Source organism: Salarias fasciatus, unplaced genomic scaffold (assembly GCF_902148845.1).
Source record: "Salarias fasciatus unplaced genomic scaffold, fSalaFa1.1, whole genome shotgun sequence".
Classification (NCBI taxonomy): domain Eukaryota; kingdom Metazoa; phylum Chordata; class Actinopteri; order Blenniiformes; family Blenniidae; genus Salarias; species Salarias fasciatus.
The window spans coordinates 111,596-130,412 of NW_021941383.1; the positions used below are offsets into that span (position 1 = coordinate 111,596).

General features: G+C 54.4%; 1 protein-coding gene across 6 annotated transcripts; it reads left to right on the forward strand.

Moving 5' to 3' along the window:
* The first annotated feature begins 603 nt into the window (after window positions 1-603).
* Window positions 604-18,457, forward strand: LOC115385397 (pleckstrin homology domain-containing family G member 3-like). Of its 6 annotated transcripts, none has more exons than XM_030087376.1 (12): window positions 604-760; window positions 2,478-2,609; window positions 4,244-4,426; window positions 5,479-5,571; window positions 6,477-6,563; window positions 6,926-6,959; window positions 9,402-9,470; window positions 10,059-10,066; window positions 11,275-11,433; window positions 15,747-15,815; window positions 15,888-17,364; window positions 17,596-18,457. In XM_030087376.1, exons 1-12 carry the CDS (start codon window positions 635-637, stop codon window positions 18,369-18,371), a joined length of 3,213 nt encoding a protein of 1,070 aa, XP_029943236.1. In that variant the 5' UTR covers window positions 604-634; the 3' UTR covers window positions 18,372-18,457. The 6 variants fall into 6 exon arrangements, with proteins under 6 accessions (XP_029943236.1, XP_029943237.1, XP_029943239.1 ...); XM_030087377.1 differs by having other exon boundaries at window positions 15,750-15,815; XM_030087379.1 differs by having other exon boundaries at window positions 11,275-11,346.
* The last annotated feature ends 360 nt before the right edge of the window (window positions 18,458-18,817 follow it).

An 18,817-nucleotide genomic window follows, 5' to 3' on the forward strand; every position in this document is an offset into this window, starting at 1 on the left:
ATGAAAATCAAAAACCTCCTCACTCCGCTCACTCCTCTCTCACTCCTCCTCACTCCCCCTCACTCCTCTCTCACTCCTCCTCACTCCTCCTCACTCCTCCACTCCCCCTCACTCCTCTCTCACTCCCCTTCACTCCTCACTCACTCCTCCTCACTCCTCCACCTCCCCCTCACTCCTCCTCACTCCCCGTCATTCCTCTCTCACTCCTCCTCACTCCTCTCCCTCACTCCTCCCTCACTCCCCCTAACTCCTCCTCACTCCTCCACTCCCCCTCACTCCTCTCTCACTCCTCCACTCCCCCTCACTCCTCCTCCCTCCCTCCACTCCCCCTCACTCACTCCCTCTCCACTCCCCCTCACTCCTCTCTCACTCCTCCACTCCCCCTCACTCCTCTCTCACTCCTCCACTCCCCCTCACTCCTCCTCTCACTCCTCCACTCCCCCTCACTCCTCCCTCCTCCACTCCCCCTCACTCCTCCTCACTCCTCACTCCCCCTCACTCCTCCCTCACTCTTCTCTCACTCCTATCCTGTCACTCCTTTCCTCTCTCACTCCTCTCCCTCTCCCCTTCCTGTCACTCCTGTCTCACTCCTCTCTCACTCCCCTGCAGTTCGGTAGCGGCTCTGACGGAGTGCATGCGGGACGCCTCCCTGGCGCAGTTCTTCCGGTCCCGCCAGGTGGCGCTGCAGCGCTCGCTGCCTCTGGGCTCCGAACTGCTCAAACCGGTCCAGAGGATCCTCAAGTACCACCTGCTGCTCCAGGTACCGCTGATCACCCCTGCTGATCACCCCGATCACCCCGTCACTCCTGATCACCCCAGTTCACTCATCATCTCTGGTTCTCCCTGGTTCTCCTGGTTCTCCCTGGTTCTCCTGGTTCTCCTGGTTCTCCCTGGTTCTCTGGGTTCTCCCTGGTTCTCCTGGTTCTCCCTGGTTCTCCTGTTCTCCCTGGTTCTCCCTGGTTCTCCTGGTTCTCCTGGTTCTCCTGGTTCTCCCTGGTTCTCCTGGTTCTCCTGGTTCTCCTGGTTCTCCCTGGTTCTCCTGGTTCTCCCTGGTTCTCCTGGTTCTCCTGGTTCTCCTGGTTCTCCTGGTTCTCCCTGGTCCTTCCTGGTTCTCCCTGGTTCTCCGGGTTCTCACCTGGTTCTCCTCGGTTTCTGCCTGGTTCTCCTGGTTCTCCCTGTTTCTCCCTGTTCTCCTGGTTTATCCCTGGTTCTCACTGGTTCTCCCGGGTTCTCCTGGTTCTCCTGGTTCCTCTGGGTTCTCCCTGGGTCTCTCCTGGTTTCTACCTGCTTCTCCTGGTTCTCCTGGGTTCTCCCTGGCTTCTCCCTGCTTCTCATGAGTTCTCCCTGGTTCTCTGGGTTCTCCTGGGTTCTCCCTGCTTCTCCTGGTTCTCCTGGTCCTCCATGGTTCTCTGGTTTCTCCCTTGTTCTCATGGTTCTCCTGGTTTCTCCCTGGTTCTCACTGGTTCTCCTGGTCTCCTGGTTCTTCCTGTTCTCCCTGGTTCTCATGGTTCTCCGGGTTCTCCTGGTTCTACTGGTGTCCCTGGTTCTCTGGGTTCTCCCTGGTTCTCTGGTTTCTTCCTGGTTATCCCTGGTTTCTACTGGTTCTCCTGGTTCTTCCTGGTTCTCCCTGGTTCTCCTGGTTCTCCGGGTTCTCCCTGGTTCTCCGGGGTTCTCCCTGTTCTCTGGGTTCTCCCTGGTTCTCCTGGTTCTTCCTGGTTCTCCCTGTTTCTCCTGGTTCTCCCTGGTTCTCCGGTTCTTCCTGGTTCTCCCTGGTTCTCCTGGTTCTCCGGGTTCTCCCTGGTTCTCCTGGTTCTCCCTGGTTCTCCTGGTTCTCCCTGGTTCTCTGGGTTCTCCCTGGTCTCTGGGTTCTCCCTGGTTCTCCTGGTTCTTCCTGGTTCTCCCTGGTTCTCCTGGTTCCTCCTGGTTCTCCCTGGTTTCTCTGGGTTCTCTCTGGTTTCTCCTGGTTCTTCCTGGTTCTCCCTGGTTCTCCTGGTTCTCCCTGGTTCTCCCTGGTTCTCCTGGTTCTCCCTGGTTCTCTGGGTTTCTCCCTGGTTCTCCTGGTTTCTCCTGGTTCTCCCTGTTCTCTGGGTTCTCCCTGGTTCTCCTGGTTCTTCCTGGTTTCTCCCTGGTTCTCCTGGTTCTCCCTGGTTCTTCCTGGTTCTCCCTGGTTCTCCTGGTTCTCCTGGTTCTCCCTGGTTCTCTGGGTTCTCCCTGGTTCTCCTGGTTCTCCCTGGTTCTCTGGGTTCTCTCTGGTTCTCCTGGTTCTTCCTGGTTCTCCCTGGTTCTCCTGGTTCTCCCTGGTTCTCCCTGGTTCTCCTGGTTCTCCCTGGTTCTCTGGGTTCTCCCTGGTTCTCCTGGTTCTCCCTGGTTCTCCTGGTTCTCCTGGTTCTCCCTGGTTCTCTGGGTTCTCCCTGGTTCTCCCTGGTTCTCCCGGTTCTCCTGGTTCTCCTGGTTCTCCTGGTTCTCTGGGTTCTCAGGAGATCGCGAAGCACTTCGACCCGCAGGAGGAGGGCTTCGAGGTTCTGGAGGAGGCGATCTACAGCATGACGGGCGTGGCCTGGTACATCAACGACATGAAGCGGCGCCACGAGCACGCCGTGCGGGTCCAGGTCAGGACCAGAACCACACCCAGAACCACACCCAGATCCACACCCAGATCCACACCCAGATCCACACCCAGAACCACACCCAGAACCACACACCACACCCAGAACCACACCCAGAACCACAGTCATGACCACAGTCATGACCACAGCCAGATCCAGAACTCAGATAGTACCTGCATGGACAGACCCTTCCTGGCGTCCCCCCGCTGTCCCGCGTCCCTCCGCCGTCCTGCGTCCCCCCGCCGTCCTGCGTCCCCCTGCCGTCCTGTGTCCCCCCGCTGTCCCGCGTCCCTCCGCCGTCCTGCGTCCCCCGCCGTCCTGCGTCCCCCCCGCCGTCCTGTGTCCCCCCGCTGTCCCGCGTCCCCCCGCTGTCCTGCAGGACGTCTCCACACTGAACAGTAGAAACCAGGTGTGATCTGATTGGTCCAGCCTGTCATGTGACTGCATCACGTGGACAGAGGGGGCGCTGTGGGCGATTTATGCTGAACTTGAACTGGTAACAGATGACTGAGCAGGTTCTAGAAGCTCCTGACAGAGACCGGGACCGGGTCTGGACCCGGGACTCTAATGAGACGGGGCTCTTTTTGAAACCAGCGTCATCGCCCCCTGCTGGGCCTTCTCTGGGATTACAGAACCACAGCCAGAACCAGAACCAGAACCAGAACCAGAACCAGAACCACAGCCAGAACCAGAACCAGAACCAGATCCACAGCCAGAACCAGAACCAGAACCACAGCCAGAACCAGAACCAGAACCAGAACCACAGCCAGATCCACAGCCAGAACCAGAACCAGAACCAGAACCAGAACCACAGCCAGAACCAGAACCAGAACCAGAACCACAGCCAGAACCAGAACCAGAACCACAGCCAGATCCACAGCCAGATCCACAGCCAGAACCAGAACCAGAACCACAGCCAGATCCACAGCCAGAACCAGAACCAGAACCAGAACCAGAACCACAGCCAGAACCAGAACCAGAACCAGAACCACAGCCAGAACCAGAACCAGAACCACAGCCAGATCCACAGCCAGATCCACAGCCAGAACCAGAACCAGAACCAGAACCAGAACCACAGCCAGATCCACAGCCAGAACCAGAACCACAGCCAGATCCACAGCCAGATCCACAGCCAGAACCAGAACCAGAACCACAGCCAGATCCACAGCCAGAACCAGAACCAGAACCACAGCCAGATCCACAGCCAGATCCACAGCCGGGGGGCGACAGCAGCTCAGTGGTAGAGCAGGTCGTCTTATAACCGGAAGGTTGGCGGTTCGATCCCCGCTCCTGCAGGTGTAAAACACTATCGTGTCCTTGGGCAAGGCACTTCCCCCGCCTGCCTCAGAGTGAGAGTGAAGGGGTGGAGGTGGGAGGGGCCGAGGGCGTCAGGCTGCCCCCCCCAGGACAGCTGTGGCTACAGCAGCAGCTCGGCTCCCAGTGTGGAGTGAACGGGTGAATGTGAGTGAACGGGTGAATGTGAGTGAATGGGTGAATGTGGTCATGCAGTGTGCAGCGCTATAGAAGTGTAGAACGTTTAGCATTAACAACCAGAACCACATCCATACCCAGACCGGATCTGGATCCGGAGGCCGGCGGTGGTTCTGAGCAGTGTGTTGGTTCTGTGCTCCCTGCAGGAGGTCCAGTCCCTGCTGTGGAACTGGACCGGTCCAGACCTGACCACCTACGGAGAACTGGTTCTGGAAGGAACCTTCAAGGTTCCCCGAGGGAGGAAGGACCGGACCCTGTTCCTGTTCCAGAGAACCCTGCTGGTCTGCAAGAGGAGGGGAGAGCACTACACACACAAGAAGTCCATCTCCGTGAGACACACACACACACACACACACACACACACACACACAAGAACTCCATCTCCGTGAGACACACACACACACACACACCACACACACACACACACACACACACACACAAGAAGTCCATCTCCGTGAGACACACACACACACACACACACACACACACACACACACAAGAAGTCCATCTCCGTGAGACACACACACACACACACACACACACACACACACACACAAGAACTCCATCTCCGTGAGACACACACACACACACACACACACACACACACACACACACAAGAAGTCCATCTCCGTGAGACACACACACACACACACACACACACACACACAAGAACTCCATCTCCGTGAGACACACACACACACACACACACACACACACACACACACACAAGAAGTCCATCTCCGTGAGACACACACACACACACACACACACACACAAGAAGTCCATCTCCGTGAGACACACACACACACACACACACACACACACACACACACAAGAAGTCCATCTCCGTGAGACACACACACACACACACACACACACACACACACACAAGAACTCCATCTCCGTGAGACACACACACACACACACACACACACACACACACACACACACACACACACAAGAAGTCCATCTCCGTGAGACACACACACACACACACACACACACACACACACACACAAGAAGTCCATCTCCGTGAGACACACACACACACACACACACACACACACAAGAACTCCATCTCCGTGAGACACACACACACACACACACACACACACACAAGAACTCCATCTCCGTGAGACACACACACACACACACACACACACACACAAGAACTCCATCTCCGTGAGAGACACACACACACACACACACACACACACACACACACACACACACACACAAGAACTCCATCTCCGTGAGACACACACACACACACACACACACACACACACACACACACACACACACTAAGAGCCAGACAGACACGTTTTTCTTGTGTCTCTGTGTGTGTGTGTGTGTGTGTGTGTGTGTGTGTGTGTTGCAGTGCTCGGCTCTCATGTTCTCTGAAAGCTCCAGAGATTCTCTGAGTTTCAGCGTCGCTCATTATAAACAACCGAAACAGGCTCAGAGCCTGCAGGTGAGTGAAGCCCCGCCCCCTTCACACTGAGACACTCTGAGACACTCTGAGACACTCTGAGACTCTGAGACACTCTGAGACAGTGAGACACTCTGAGACACTGTGAGACAGTGAGACACTCTGAGACACTGTGAGACTGTGAGACAGTGAGACACTCTGAGACACTCTGAGACAGTGAGACACTCTGAGACACTGTGAGACTGTGAGACACTCTGAGACACTCTGAGACACTGTGAGACAGTGAGACACTCTGAGACACTCTGAGACAGTGAGACACTCTGAGACACTGTGAGACTGTGAGACAGTGAGACACTCTGAGACACTCTGAGACAGTGAGACACTCTGAGACACTCTGAGACAGTGAGACACTCTGAGACACTCTGAGACAGTGAGACACTCTGAGACACTCTGAGACAGTGAGACACTCTGAGACACTGTGAGACTGTGAGACAGTGAGACACTCTGAGACACTGTGAGACAGTGAGACACTCTGAGACACTGTGAGACTGTGAGACAGTGAGACACTCTGAGACACTCTGAGACAGTGAGACACTCTGAGACACTGTGAGACTGTGAGACACTCTGAGACACTCTGAGACACTCTGAGACACTGTGAGACAGTGAGACACTCTGAGACACTCTGAGACAGTGAGACACTCTGAGACACTGTGAGACTGTGAGACAGTGAGACACTCTGAGACACTCTGAGACAGTGAGACACTCTGAGACACTCTGAGACAGTGAGACACTCTGAGACACTCTGAGACAGTGAGACACTCTGAGACACTGTGAGACTGTGAGACAGTGAGACACTCTGAGACACTGTGAGACAGTGAGACACTCTGAGACACTGTGAGACAGTGAGACACTGTGAGACAGTGAGACGTCCCTCCGGACTGTTTCAGGCCAGGAACCTGGAGGAGAAGAAGCTCTGGGCTCATCACATCAAACGGATCATCCTGGAAAACCACTACGCCATCATCCCTCAGAGGGTGAGACAGCACACCGGGACACACCGGGACACACCGGGACACACCGGGACACACCGGGACACACCGGGACACACCTGTAACACACCTGTAACACACCTGTAACACCTGGACACACCTGGACACACCTGGACACACGTAACACTGTTGTCGACACTTTGTGAATGACTGTTGTGTAAACACCGCGGTGGTGCTTGGTGGTAAACCGTTGTTCTGAGCGGCGGTGCTCAGGACCCCTGCTGGCCGTGTAGAGGAGTGCACAGTCACAGTCCACTGCTGTGTTCTGTAAGAACCTACAGTCGCACACGGTGGCAGTAAAGTCCGTCACAGTCACAGCCAACAGTCTGAGTTTTTCTGTGTTTCAGGCGAAAGAGGCGATCCTGGATCTGGATTCTGTCCGTGAGTCCAAACATTTCCAGCTGAACACTGCTGCTGATGCTGTTCGGCTGTTGTTAGAAACACTGTTGCTTGTGTCTGTCTGGGCTTGATGTTGTTTTTGTGACTGATGTCGGTGTTGTTGTCTGTGTCATCGTTCTGCTCTTTAGGATGTGGGGCTACATTATTTACCGATGAGCAATTTTACATTATCGACTATTTCCACCGGCGTTAGTCCACTGTTAGCATATTAGCATATTAGCATAGCCACTCAGTCCCTGCATTTGCATTTGACAGCAGCCACACAACCTGTGGGACCATGTGAACTGTTAGCTTAGCCGTTAGCTACCAGAGTGTCAGTGTTTACTGTCAGTGAACTGTTAGCTTAGCCGTTAGCCACCAGAGTGTCAGTGTTTACTGTCCGTAAGCTGTTAGCTTAGCCGTTAGCCACCGGAGTGAAAATGCTGCACCGGTGGTGCGTTCAGGATCCAAAGTGAAAGTCAGGTTCTTCTCCGATGTGAAGCCTCATTAAAGGCTTCTCAGTTTGCGCTGTTGGAGCGTTGGCGGTCTGAAGTCTCTGAAAGTCTCTCAAACTGGCGGCGCCCTCTAGAGGGGGGCGGGACCTGACGGAGTATTACTTATTGCACCTTTGAGGAATTGTGCTGATCCTGGATTAGGGGTGTGCGATATGACGATATAAGATCGTTAAGGATTATAACTTCGGGATGATCTCATAAATCAGAAAGATGGTTAAACCGTCTATAGGGCACGTTCTCCTCGTTCTTTTTTCACCTATATATAATATTTTTGGAGTGATGATGTTACCTGAAAGCTTCAGATAATATCAACTAAATGTTCCCTCTATGCAGTTCTCCACATACATCATAGATACAAGCGGAGCAACATTAACGATGTTAAGAAAAAAAAAAAGCAGCCACAGCCAGAGCTGCGTTCAGGACGCAAAGGCAGCTAACAGCGAGCGGAGCGCTGTGGAGCTTCTCTGACTGGAGCTGCTGCTGGGTGGAGGCTGGGTGGAGGCTGGGTGGAGGCTGGGTGGAGGCTGGGTGGAGGCTGGGCGGAGGCTGGAGGCTGGGTGGAGGCTGGGTGGAGGCTGGGCGGAGGCTGGAGGCTGGGCGGAGGCTGGGTGGAGGCTGGAGGCTGGGAGGAGGCTGGGTGGAGGCTGGGTGGAGGCTGGGAGGCTGGGTGGAGGCTGGGTGGAGGCTGGTGGAGGCCTGCGGCGGCGGCTGGAGGCTGGTTGGCGGCTGGGTGGAGCTGCTGCTGGTGTGGAGGCGGGTGGAGGCGGTGAACACCTCATAGTTAACAGCTGAACGAACCTTTAGTCTGATCACTAGTGGACGCTTGGTTGAGGCCTGTACCTGCGTTTTAGCTGTCAAGCCCAGAAATGACTTCATGGCTGTTTAGGCCAAAGGACAAGCATTTTGTGTGGAACATGAAGATTTCTGGGGCATAATTCTGAAACCTGGAAGAGAGGGGAGGCAGTCTTCACCGTGTGACTGAACGTGGAACGAGCGTTTTCACGGTGGGAGGGCTGCCTGCTCTGGCACACGACGAGGAGAAAGCTCAACACACAGGCAAAGGGAAAGAACGCTGTGGGAGTTTTAGGTGAGAACACAAGACCAGGTTAAAACATCCAACAGTGAATTTGCATGATGCAGACTCCTTTAATGGGATGATGAGGGGCTGTTTTCAGTGGAGACAGAGCCCTCTAGTGGTCAGTTAGCGCAACTATTAACACTGTATCCCATTAAAATTGCTAAAAAGCTATTTGACGTGTTTAGTTTTTTGTGTTACAAAAGTAACTTTATTGTTCATTATCTTTTACCTCATTTTTAAAAGGAGATAAAAGCTCAGATCTCTGAACAAAAAATGTTCTCAAGCTGCTGTATTATTCACTCAGGTTATAGATATTAAAGTTAAATTGTTTTTGTTCTAAATTGTTGTCCTTTAAGTGGTAACCAGCTAAGTTTGCATTTTTATTGACCTTTTTAATAATCTATTTGGTGTGTTTAGTTTTTGTGTTACAAAAGTGCACTCTATTGCTGTTCATGACTTTTTATGTTTGTGTTCATTACACATTTTGATTAGAAAAAAACCTGTACTATTTAAATTAAAGCCAGTTTGTTTAGCTTAAATTGTCTTTTTTTTCTTTTAGGGTTTTACATGTTTAAATACAGTTTATACGTTTTAAATGTTTAATATTGGGGGGGAAATGATCAAACTTGCAAATTAGTCTAGAAAAAAACATATAAAGGAATCGTGATAAAATCGTGATCGTGATATTAATTTTAAAAAATCGTGATATGACATTTTTGTCATATCGCCCTCCCCTATCCTGGATCAGTTTCAGACAGTCGGCTCTTCCAGCGTTGGGTTGTTGTTGTTGTTGTTGATGATGATGCTGTTGTTGTTGTAGTTGTTGTGATGGTTCTGATTGTCTGCCTGCAGAACCTCCTCAGTATCGCTACAGTCCTGATCGTCTGAAGAAAAGTTTGTCCGGTCACTCCGAAGACTCAGGTAACTGTGTGTGTGTGTGTGTGTGTGTGTGTGTGTGTGTGTGTGTGTGTGTGTGTGTGTGTGTGTGTGTGTGTGTTCTTGTATTTCTATCCTTGTTGGGGCCAAATGTCCCCACAAGGATAGCAAAACGTGGAACGACGTGCCTTGTGGGACCTTTTTCCGGTCCTAAGTAGGAGAAACAGTGTTTTCTTGACCATGTTGTTGTTACTGAAAAAAGTAAAAGGTCAAAAACATTTCTTTAGGGTTAGGCTTTGTTGTGGTGTGGGTTAGGGTTAGGGTAAGGGTCAGGGTTAGGGGCTAGACATGAATGGGAGTCAATGGACGGTCCCCACAAGGATAGAAATACAAGACTGTGTGTGTGTGTGTGTGTGTGTGTGTGTGTGTGTGTGTGTGTGTGTGTGTGTGTGTGTGTGTGTGTGTGTGTGTGTGTGTGTGGCATCACCATTCCAGCATTAGCGTTCTCCACCTCACTCACTCACTCTCTCAAAACACAGACTGAGTTGGTGGTTGTTGCCATGGAAACGTTTTGATTGTCTGAACAATCATTGTCTCTTCTCTCCCCTGCTGCTCCTGCTGAATCCTGAACAGCCGTACAGGTGAGAAACACCGAACAGTACGACTGTACAGCTACCATGCTACAATACTACAGCAGTACTACAACTGTACAACTATAATGCTACAATACTACAGCAGTACTACAACTGTATAACTACCATGCTACGGAACTACAACAGTACTACTACAACTGTACAACTACCATGCTACAATACTACAACAGTACTACGACTGTATAACTACCATGCTACAATACTACAGCAGTACTACGACTGTACAACTACCATGCTACAATACTACAACAGTACTACGACTGTATAACTACCATGCTACAATACTACAACAGTACTACGACTGTACAACTACAATGCTACAATATTACAACAGTACTATGACTGTACAATGCCATGCTACAATACTACAACAGTAATACGACTGTACAACGCCATGCTACAATACTACAACAGTAATACGACTGCACAACTACCATGCTACTATACTACAACAGTGCTACGACTGTAAAACTACAGTGCTACGATACTACAACAGTACTACGACTGTACAGCTACAATGCTACAATACTACAACAGTACGATGGCTGTACAACTACAATGCTAGAATACTACAAAAGTACTACGACTGTACAACTACAATGCTAGAATACTACAAAAGTACTATAACTGTAAAACTACCATGCTACAATACTACAACAGTACTACAACTGTACAACTACTATGCTACAATACTACAACAGTGTTACGACTGTACAACTACACTGCTACGATATAACAACAGTACTATGACTGTACACCTACAATGCTGCAACACTAAAACAGTACTTTTTCTGTATAACTACAATGCTACGATACTACAACAGTGCTACGGCTGTACAACTACCATGCTACAATACTACAACAGTGTTACGACTGTACAACTACAGTGCTACGATACAACAACAGTATTATGACTGTACAACTACCATGCTACAATACTGCAACAGTACTACGACTGTATAACTACAGTGCTACGATACTACAACAGTACTACAGCAGAGCTGGCAGTGACACTACAATACTGCAGGTATGCGATGACTGAAATCCCACCGCAGCACGGTGCCGGTCCTCCTGCTGGGTTGGTTCTGGTGGTTTGTGGTGGTTCCGGGTTGGGAGGGTTCTGCTGGGTTCTGCTGGGTTCTGCTGGGTTCTGGTTGGTTCACTAGACCATGATGGAGTGATTTGGCGTCATGCAGCTCTCAGACAGCGACGCCGGGTTAGAGCCCAGCCGCCGCCAGGAGGAGCAGCAGCAGGAGGAGCAGCAGCAGGTAGAGGACTTCGCTGGATCGGTTCTGGCTGCTCTCTCTTTCTGGTCCGACGTGGATCTGCGGGGCTTCCTGTCCTCGGGGGACTCGGTGAGACCTCCACCCCCCCGCAGCTGCTTCACCTGCAGGACTAACAGGAAGCTGAAGGGGGCGCTGGCTCACCCGGCTCAGCACCAACTGGAACCAGAGGGAGAACCACGTAGGATTAAAGTCCTGGATCTAGTTCCAGTTGTGGAACCTGTTCTGGTTCTGATCCTGGTTCCACTGCTGGTCTGGCTGTGGATCTAGTTCTGAGCCCTCTACCAGGCCCCCCACCTGGACCCCTGGACTTCCAGACCCGCCATTGCCCGGCTGGAAACGGTGATGCCGTGGTGGTTCTGAGAGGTTCTGGTCCGGGTCCTGGTCCGGGTCCTGGTCCGGGTCCTGGTCCGGGTCCTGGTCCGGGTCCTGGTCCGGGTCCGGGTCCGGGTCCGGCTCACTAACCCATTTCTCCTTTTCGTTGGAGCTTCTTGAATAACTCTGGAGAGTGAGGCGCCGCTGGAGGTTAGGGTTCTGCTGTGGTGTTTTGGTTGCTGTGCTTGGGGTGAACCGGTTCCTGGTTCCTGGTTCCTGGTCTCTGATGGACTCAGGCGCCCCGGTTCCACTGGTCTGAAGGAGTCTGGTTCTGGATGACGTTCAGTCCGGTGGACCAGTGGGAAGCATGGTGTGAGTTCCAGAGTCAACACCCCGTTTCCATGACAACAGCCACTGAAAACAGCTGGTAGAAAACTGGTCCTGGTCCTGGTCCTGATCCCATTCCTGTTCTCAGTCCCGGTCCGGGTCCCCTTCCTGGTCCCAGTCCTGGTCCCAGTCCTATTGATTATTTTTTGGATCATTTTCAGAACGTTGTCATGGAAACCAAAACGTTTGTGGAACTTAAACGAGGCATTTCCTCTTGAATGATTGTGGGAGTGTTGTGGGAACGTTGAGGGAACGTTGTGGGAACGTTGTAGGAAAGTTGTGGGAGTGTTGAGGGAACATCGTGGGAACGTTGTGCGAGCATTGTGGGAATGTTGAGGGAGCGTTGTGGGAATGTTGTGGGAGTGTTATGGGAACATTGTGGGAGTGTTGTGGAAACGTTGTGGGAATATAATGGGAACGTTGTGGGAGCTCTGTGGGAACATTGTGGGAGTGTTGTGGGAGCGTTATGGGAACGTTGTGCGAGCATCGTGGGAACGTTTTGGGAGTGTTGTGGGAACGTTGTGGGAACATTGTGGGAACGTTGTGGAAGTGTTGTGGGAACATTGTGGGAGTGTTGTGGGAGCGTTATGGGAACGTTGTGCGAGCATCGTGGGAACGTTTTGGGAGCGGTTGTGGGAACATTGTGGGAGTGTTGTGGAAACGTTGTGGGAATATAATGGGAACGTTGTGGGAGCTCTGTGGGAACATTGTGGGAGTGTTGTGGGAACATTGTGGGAGTGTTGTGGGAATGTTGTGGGAACGTTGTGGGAGTGTTGTGGGAACGTTGTGGGAGCGTTGTGGGAATGTTGTGGGAACAGTGTGGGAACGTTGTGGGAGTGTTGTGGGAACGTTGTGGAAGTGTTGTGAGAACATTGTGGGAGCGTTGTGGGAGTGTTGTGGGAACGTTGTGGGAGTGTTGCGGGAAAGTTGTGGGAACATCATGGAACGTAGTGTGAGTTCTGTGGGAACATTGTGGGAGTGTTGTGGGAACGTTGTGGAAGTGTTGTGAGAACATTGTGGGAGCGTTGTGGGAGTGTTGTGGGAACGTTGTGGGAGTGTTGCGTGAACGTTGTGGGAACATCATGGAACGTAGTGTGAGTTCTGTGGGAACATTGTGGGAGTGTTGTGGAACGTTGTAGGAGCGTTGTTGGAGTGTTGCAGCAGTGTTGTGGGAACGTTATGGGAACATTGCAGGAGTGTTGTGGGAATGTTGTGGGAGCATTATGGGAACGTTGTGCGAGCATTGTGGGAATGTTGAGGGAGCATTGTGGGAACATTGTGGGAGTGTTGTGGGAACATTGTGGGAGTGTTGTGGGAACGTTGTGGGAGTGTTGTGGGAATGTTATGGGAACATTGTGGGAGTGTTGTGGGAACGTTGTAGGAAAGTTGTTGTGGGAACATTGTGGGAGTGTAGCAGGAACGTTGTGGGAGCGTTATGGGAACGTTGTGAGAGTGTTGCGGGAACGTTATGGGAACATTGTGCGAGCATTGTGGGAATGTCGAGGGAGCGTTGTGGGAACGTTGTGGGAACGTTGTAGAAAAGTTGTTGTGGGAACGTTGTGGGAGCGTTATGGGAACGTTGTGGGAGTGTTGAGGGAGCGTTGTGGGAATGTTGTGGGAGTGTTATGGGAACGTTGTTCGAACGTTGTGGGAGCGTTGTGGGAGTGTTGAGGGAGCATTGTGGGAACGTTGTGGGAGTGTTATGGGAACGTTGTTCGAACGTTGTGGGAGCGTTGTGGGAATGTTGAGGGAGCGGTTGTGGGAATGTTGTGGGAGTGTTGTGGGAGCGTTGAGGGAACGTTGTGGGAGTGTTGTGGGAACATTGTGGGAGTGTTGTGGGAGCGTTATGGGAACGTTGTGCGAGCATCGTGGGAACGTTTTGGGAGTGTTGTGGGAGCGTTGAGGGAACGTTGTGGGAACGTTGTGGGAATGTCGAGGGAGCGTTGTGGGAGTGTTGTGGGAACATTGTGGGAGCGTTGAGGGAACGTTGTGGGAGTGTTGTGGGAACGTTGTGGGAATGTCGAGGGAGCGTTGTGGGAACGTTGTGGGAACGTTGTAGAAAAGTTGTTGTGGGAACGTTGTGGGAGCGTTATGGGAACGTTGTGGGAGTGTTGAGGGAGCGTTGTGGGAATGTTGTGGGACTGTTGTGGGAACATTGTGGGAGTGTTGTGGGAGCGTTATGGGAACGTTGTGCGAGCATCGTGGGAACGTTTTGGGAGTGTTGTGGGAACGTTGTGGGAACAGTGTGGGAACGTTGTGGAAGTGTTGTGGGAACATTGTGGGAGTGTTGTGGGAATGTTGTGGGAACGTTGTGGAAGTGTTGTGGGAACATTGTGGGAGTGTTGTGGGAATGTTGTGGGAACGTTGTGGGAGTGTTGTGGTAACGTTGTGGGAGCGTTGTGGGAATGTTGTGGGAACAGTGTGGGAACGTTGTGGGAGTGTTGTGGGAACGTTGTGGGAGTGTTGCGGGAACGTTGTGGGAACATCATGGAACGTAGTGTGAGTTCTGTGGGAACATTGTGGGAGTGTTGTGGGAACGTTGTAGGAGCGTTGTTGGAGTGTTGCAGCAGTGTTGTGGGAACGTTATGGGAACATTGCAGGAGTGTTGTGGGAATGTTGTGGGAGTGTTGTGGGAGCATTATGGGAACGTTGTGCGAGCATTGTGGGAATGTTGAGGGAGCATTGTGGGAACGTTGTGGGAGTGTTGTGGGAACGTTGTGGGAGTGTTGTGGGAATGTTATGGGAACATTGTGGGAGTGTTGTGGGAACGTTGTAGGAAAGTTGTTGTGGGAACATTGTGGGAGTGTTGCAGGAACGTTGTGGGAGCGTTATGGGAACGTTGTGAGAGTGTTGCGGGAACGTTATGGGAACATTGTGCGAGCATTGTGGGAATGTCGAGGGAGCATTGTGGGAACGTTGTGGGAACGTTGTAGAAAAGTTGTTGTGGGAACGCTGTGGGAGCATTATGGGAACGTTGTGGGAGTGTTGAGGGAGCGTTGTGGGAATGTTGTGGGAGTGTTATGGGAACATTGTTCGAACGTTGTGGGAGCGTTGTGGGAGTGTTGAGGGAGCATTGTGGGAACGATGTGGGAGTGTTGTGGGAGCGTTGTGGGAACGTTGTGGGAGTGTTATGGGAACGTTGTTCGAACGTTGTGGGAGCGTTGTGGGAGTGTTGAGGGAGCATTGTGGGAACGATGTGGGAGTGTTGTGGGAGCGTTGTGGGAACGTTGTGGGAATGTTGAGGGAACGTTGTGGGAACGTTGTGGGAGTGTTGAGGGAGCGTTGTGGGAATGTTGTGGGAGTGTTATGGGAACATTGTTCGAACGTTGTGGGAGCGTTGTGGGAACGTTGTGGGAGTGTTATGGGAACGTTGTTCGAACGTTGAGGGAACGTTGTGGGAACGTTGTGGGAGTGTTGAGGGAGCGTTGTGGGAATGTTGTGGGAGTGTTATGGGAACATTGTTCGAACGTTGTGGGAGCGTTGTGGGAACGTTGTGGGAGTGTTGAGGGAGCGTTGTGGGAACGTTGTGGGAGTGTTGAGGGAGCGTTGTGGGAACGTTGTGGGAGTGTTGAGGGAGTGTTGTGGGAGCGTTGTGCGAGTGTTGAGGGAGTGTTGTGGGAGCGTTGTGGGAGTGTTGACGGAGTGTTGAGGGAACCTAACTCTAAGCTGACATTCTGTTGAAGCAGGCAGAAGTGGGCGGAGCCTCGTTGAACGGCCCCGGCGGTTCCGGTGGACCTGAGCCGACAGAACCGGTACGTGGTCCAGATGTGATGTTGTGCCAACATTTCCGCTCAACCTGACGTCTGTCCTTTGTCCTCCTCAAGTCTGAAGATGAGAAGCAGTCCAAACCGGCCCGGAGTCCCGGACCGGACCCGGACCCAGACCCGGTCTCCGATCCGGATCGGCCCGGCGGCTTTGAGGCGTCGCGGCCCGACGGAGACACCGAGCCTCCGGAGGACTCGTCCCCGGCCATCCCCGATTCAGACCCTAAGACGCCGAGCAGCGGCGAGTCCTCCGAAGACGAGGAGGACGGACAGAGACAGGCGGCAGGGGGCGGGGCTGGGGGCGGGGCCAGCATCCTCCCGTCCTCCGTTCTGGACCAAGCCGGACTGATCGCGCAGCACTTCAGCGGCAGCGTCCGGCGGGGCAGCGCGGCGCCGGAGGACCCCGCCTCGCCCCGGGGACCCGGCGGGACCGGCAGCAGGGGGCCGGGCCCCGCCTCGCCCCGGGGACCCAGCAGGACCGGCAGCAGGGGGCCGGGCCCCGCCTCGCCCTGGGGACCCAGCAGGACCCCAGCCGTTGATGAGCTTGACGCCGCAGAGACCGTGGAACCATCCGGTCTGTCCTCACCGTCCTCGCCGTCCCCCGGGGAGAACGGGGTCTCTGACTGGCGCAGGAGGGACTCCACCCTGTCCAAGCAGGACCAGCTCCTCATCGGGAAGATCAAGTCGTACTACGAGACCGCCGAGACCCGGGACCCGGCGCTCGGCCTCCAGCGGAGGGAGAGCCTCACCTACATCCCGGCCGGCCTGGTCCGGACCTCCGTCAGCCGCTTCAACAGCGTCCCCAAGGACGAGTCCTGGACCTGCGGACCGGATCCCGGGTCAGAACCTCTGAAGGCCACGGGGTCTGCTCAGCCCGACCCTGCAGACCCGGCGGACTCGGCGAGTCCCGGTTCTCCAAGTTTCAGGCCTTCGTCGGAAATGATCAAGGTCTGGCAGGCCATGGAGCGGGAGTTCAGCAGGGAGACCAGGACCGGAGACCAGGACCCGCACAGAACCTCCAGGACCACCAGACTGGGAGACCAGACCCCGAGTGGCCAGCCAGAGGGCGGGGCTTCTGACCCAGAGGGCGGGGCTTCTGACCCAGAGGGCGGGGCGTCCTGCGCAGGGGGCGGTGCTTCTGACCCAGAGGGCGGGGCGTCCTGCGCAGGGGGCGGGGCTTCTGACCCAGAGGGCGGGACGTCTGGCACAGGGGGCGGGGCTTCTGACCCAGAGGGCGGGGCTTCTGACCCCAACACAGTCAGGTCATCGGGCCCCAAACTGAAAGCCCAGGCTGTGGACCGACCTGCGACCCGGGTCGTCCAGCTGGGGGCGCCGGACGTGGACGCCGGTCTGGATCCGGACCTGGACCAGAACCAGAACCAGCCGGAGGACGAGGACAGAATGAAAAGCAAGGTCCTCCACCTGGCCCGCCAGTACAGCCAGAGGATCAAGGGGGGCGGGCCGGTGGTCCACCAGAGGGTTCCGGGTCTGCCGGCCCGGAAGACCCTGGCCTGTGTCCTGGAGGAGGACGGTCCAGGTGAGACCTTCATCCACTTCCTGAGTCAGATCCAGTCCCCTTCCTGAACCAGATCCCGTCCACTTCCTGAACCAGATCCAGTCCACTTCCTGAACCAGATCCAGTCCACTTCCTGAACCAGATCCAGTCCCCTTCCTGAACCAGATCCAGTCCCCTTCCTGAACCAGATCCAGTCCCCTTCCTGGACCAGATCCAGTCCCCTGACGGTCCGCTGTCTCGGGTGTCTTGCAGGTTCGGCGAGCCAGACTCTGCCGCGGAGTCCTCGAACCCAGACCAGCAGCCCGGCCCCCCCGGCGCCGGGCGTCCCCTGCCGGTCCCGGGGCCTGTCCCCGGGCCGGCCCCAGACCCTGCAGAGCGCCCTGCAGCCGGAGGTCTTCCGGTGGCCCGACGTCCGCGAGCTGCGGACCCGGTACGGAGCCCGCCCGGGTCCGGCGGGCCCGGACCGGCCCGGCCCGGACCACAGCAGGGCCGGGGGTCCGAGGAGGCGGTCCACCCCGGACCGGATGTGGGCCGGGGGTCCCGGGAGGCGCTCCAGCTGCTCTGCCGGCGCCCGGCAGGACCAGGCGGTCTCTCAGGACCTCCTGCTGGGCGAGCCCCGGGACCTCCAGGACCGGGTCTTCGGCCCGAACCACCCGGACCATTACGTGGCGGCCGAGGCGCCGCTGCCCGGGGACCCGGACCACAGAGTCATCGTCCTGGAGAGGGCAGAGGCAGACCAGGACCAGGACTACGTCCAGATCCGCTCGCCCACCAGCAGGGAGAAGATCTGCATCCTGGCCGTGGCGGACCGCTGCCGGGCCTACCAGGACTCCCCCCAGTACCGGGCCAGAACCGGGTCCGTGCCGGAGGCTGCTGAGGGGGGCGAGACCCAGAGGGTCAGGGGGACAGGCAGGGACCAGCAGAGACCAGCAGAGACTGACGCAGGTCCGCAGAGACCAGCAGAGACCAGTGGAGCTCAGCAGAACCTGGTCAAGAACCTCCGAGAAAGATTCCAGAGTCTCAATTGACAGGAGATCAGTAGAGACCAGCAGAGACCGGGAGAGACCAGGAGAGACCAAAAGGGACTGACAGAGACCAAAAGAGACCAGCAGAGACCAAAAGAGACCAGCAGAGACCAGGAGAGATCAAAAGAGACCAGCAGAGACCAAAAGAGACCAGCAGAGACCAAAAGAGACCAGCAGAGACCAAAAGAGACCAGCAGAGACCACGAGAGATCAAAAGAGACCAGCAGAGACCAAAAGAGACCAGGAGAGACCAGCAGAGACCAAAAGAGACCAGCAGAGACCAAAAGAGACCAGCAGAGACCAGGAGAGATCAAAAGGGACCAGATCAGACTAAAAGTTGTGATGTTCAGATCAGAAAACTGTAAAATGAGAGAAAAAGAAATGTAAATAGAGTGTGTGTGTGTGTGTGTGTGTGTGTGTGTGTGTGTGTGTGTGTGTGTGTGTGTGTG

Bases quoted from the DNA above. Each gene is read 5' to 3' on its own strand.
- LOC115385397 (XM_030087376.1), top strand. From the start codon at position 635: ATGCGGGACGCCTCCCTGGCGCAGTTCTTCCGGTCCCGCCAGGTGGCG. The intron at 6,564-6,925 runs GTGAGACAGCAC...TCTGTGTTTCAG, and splicing joins ACGCCATCATCCCTCAGAGG to GCGAAAGAGGCGATCCTGGA. The intron at 11,434-15,746 runs GTGAGACCTCCA...ATTCTGTTGAAG, and splicing joins TCCTGTCCTCGGGGGACTCG to CAGGCAGAAGTGGGCGGAGC.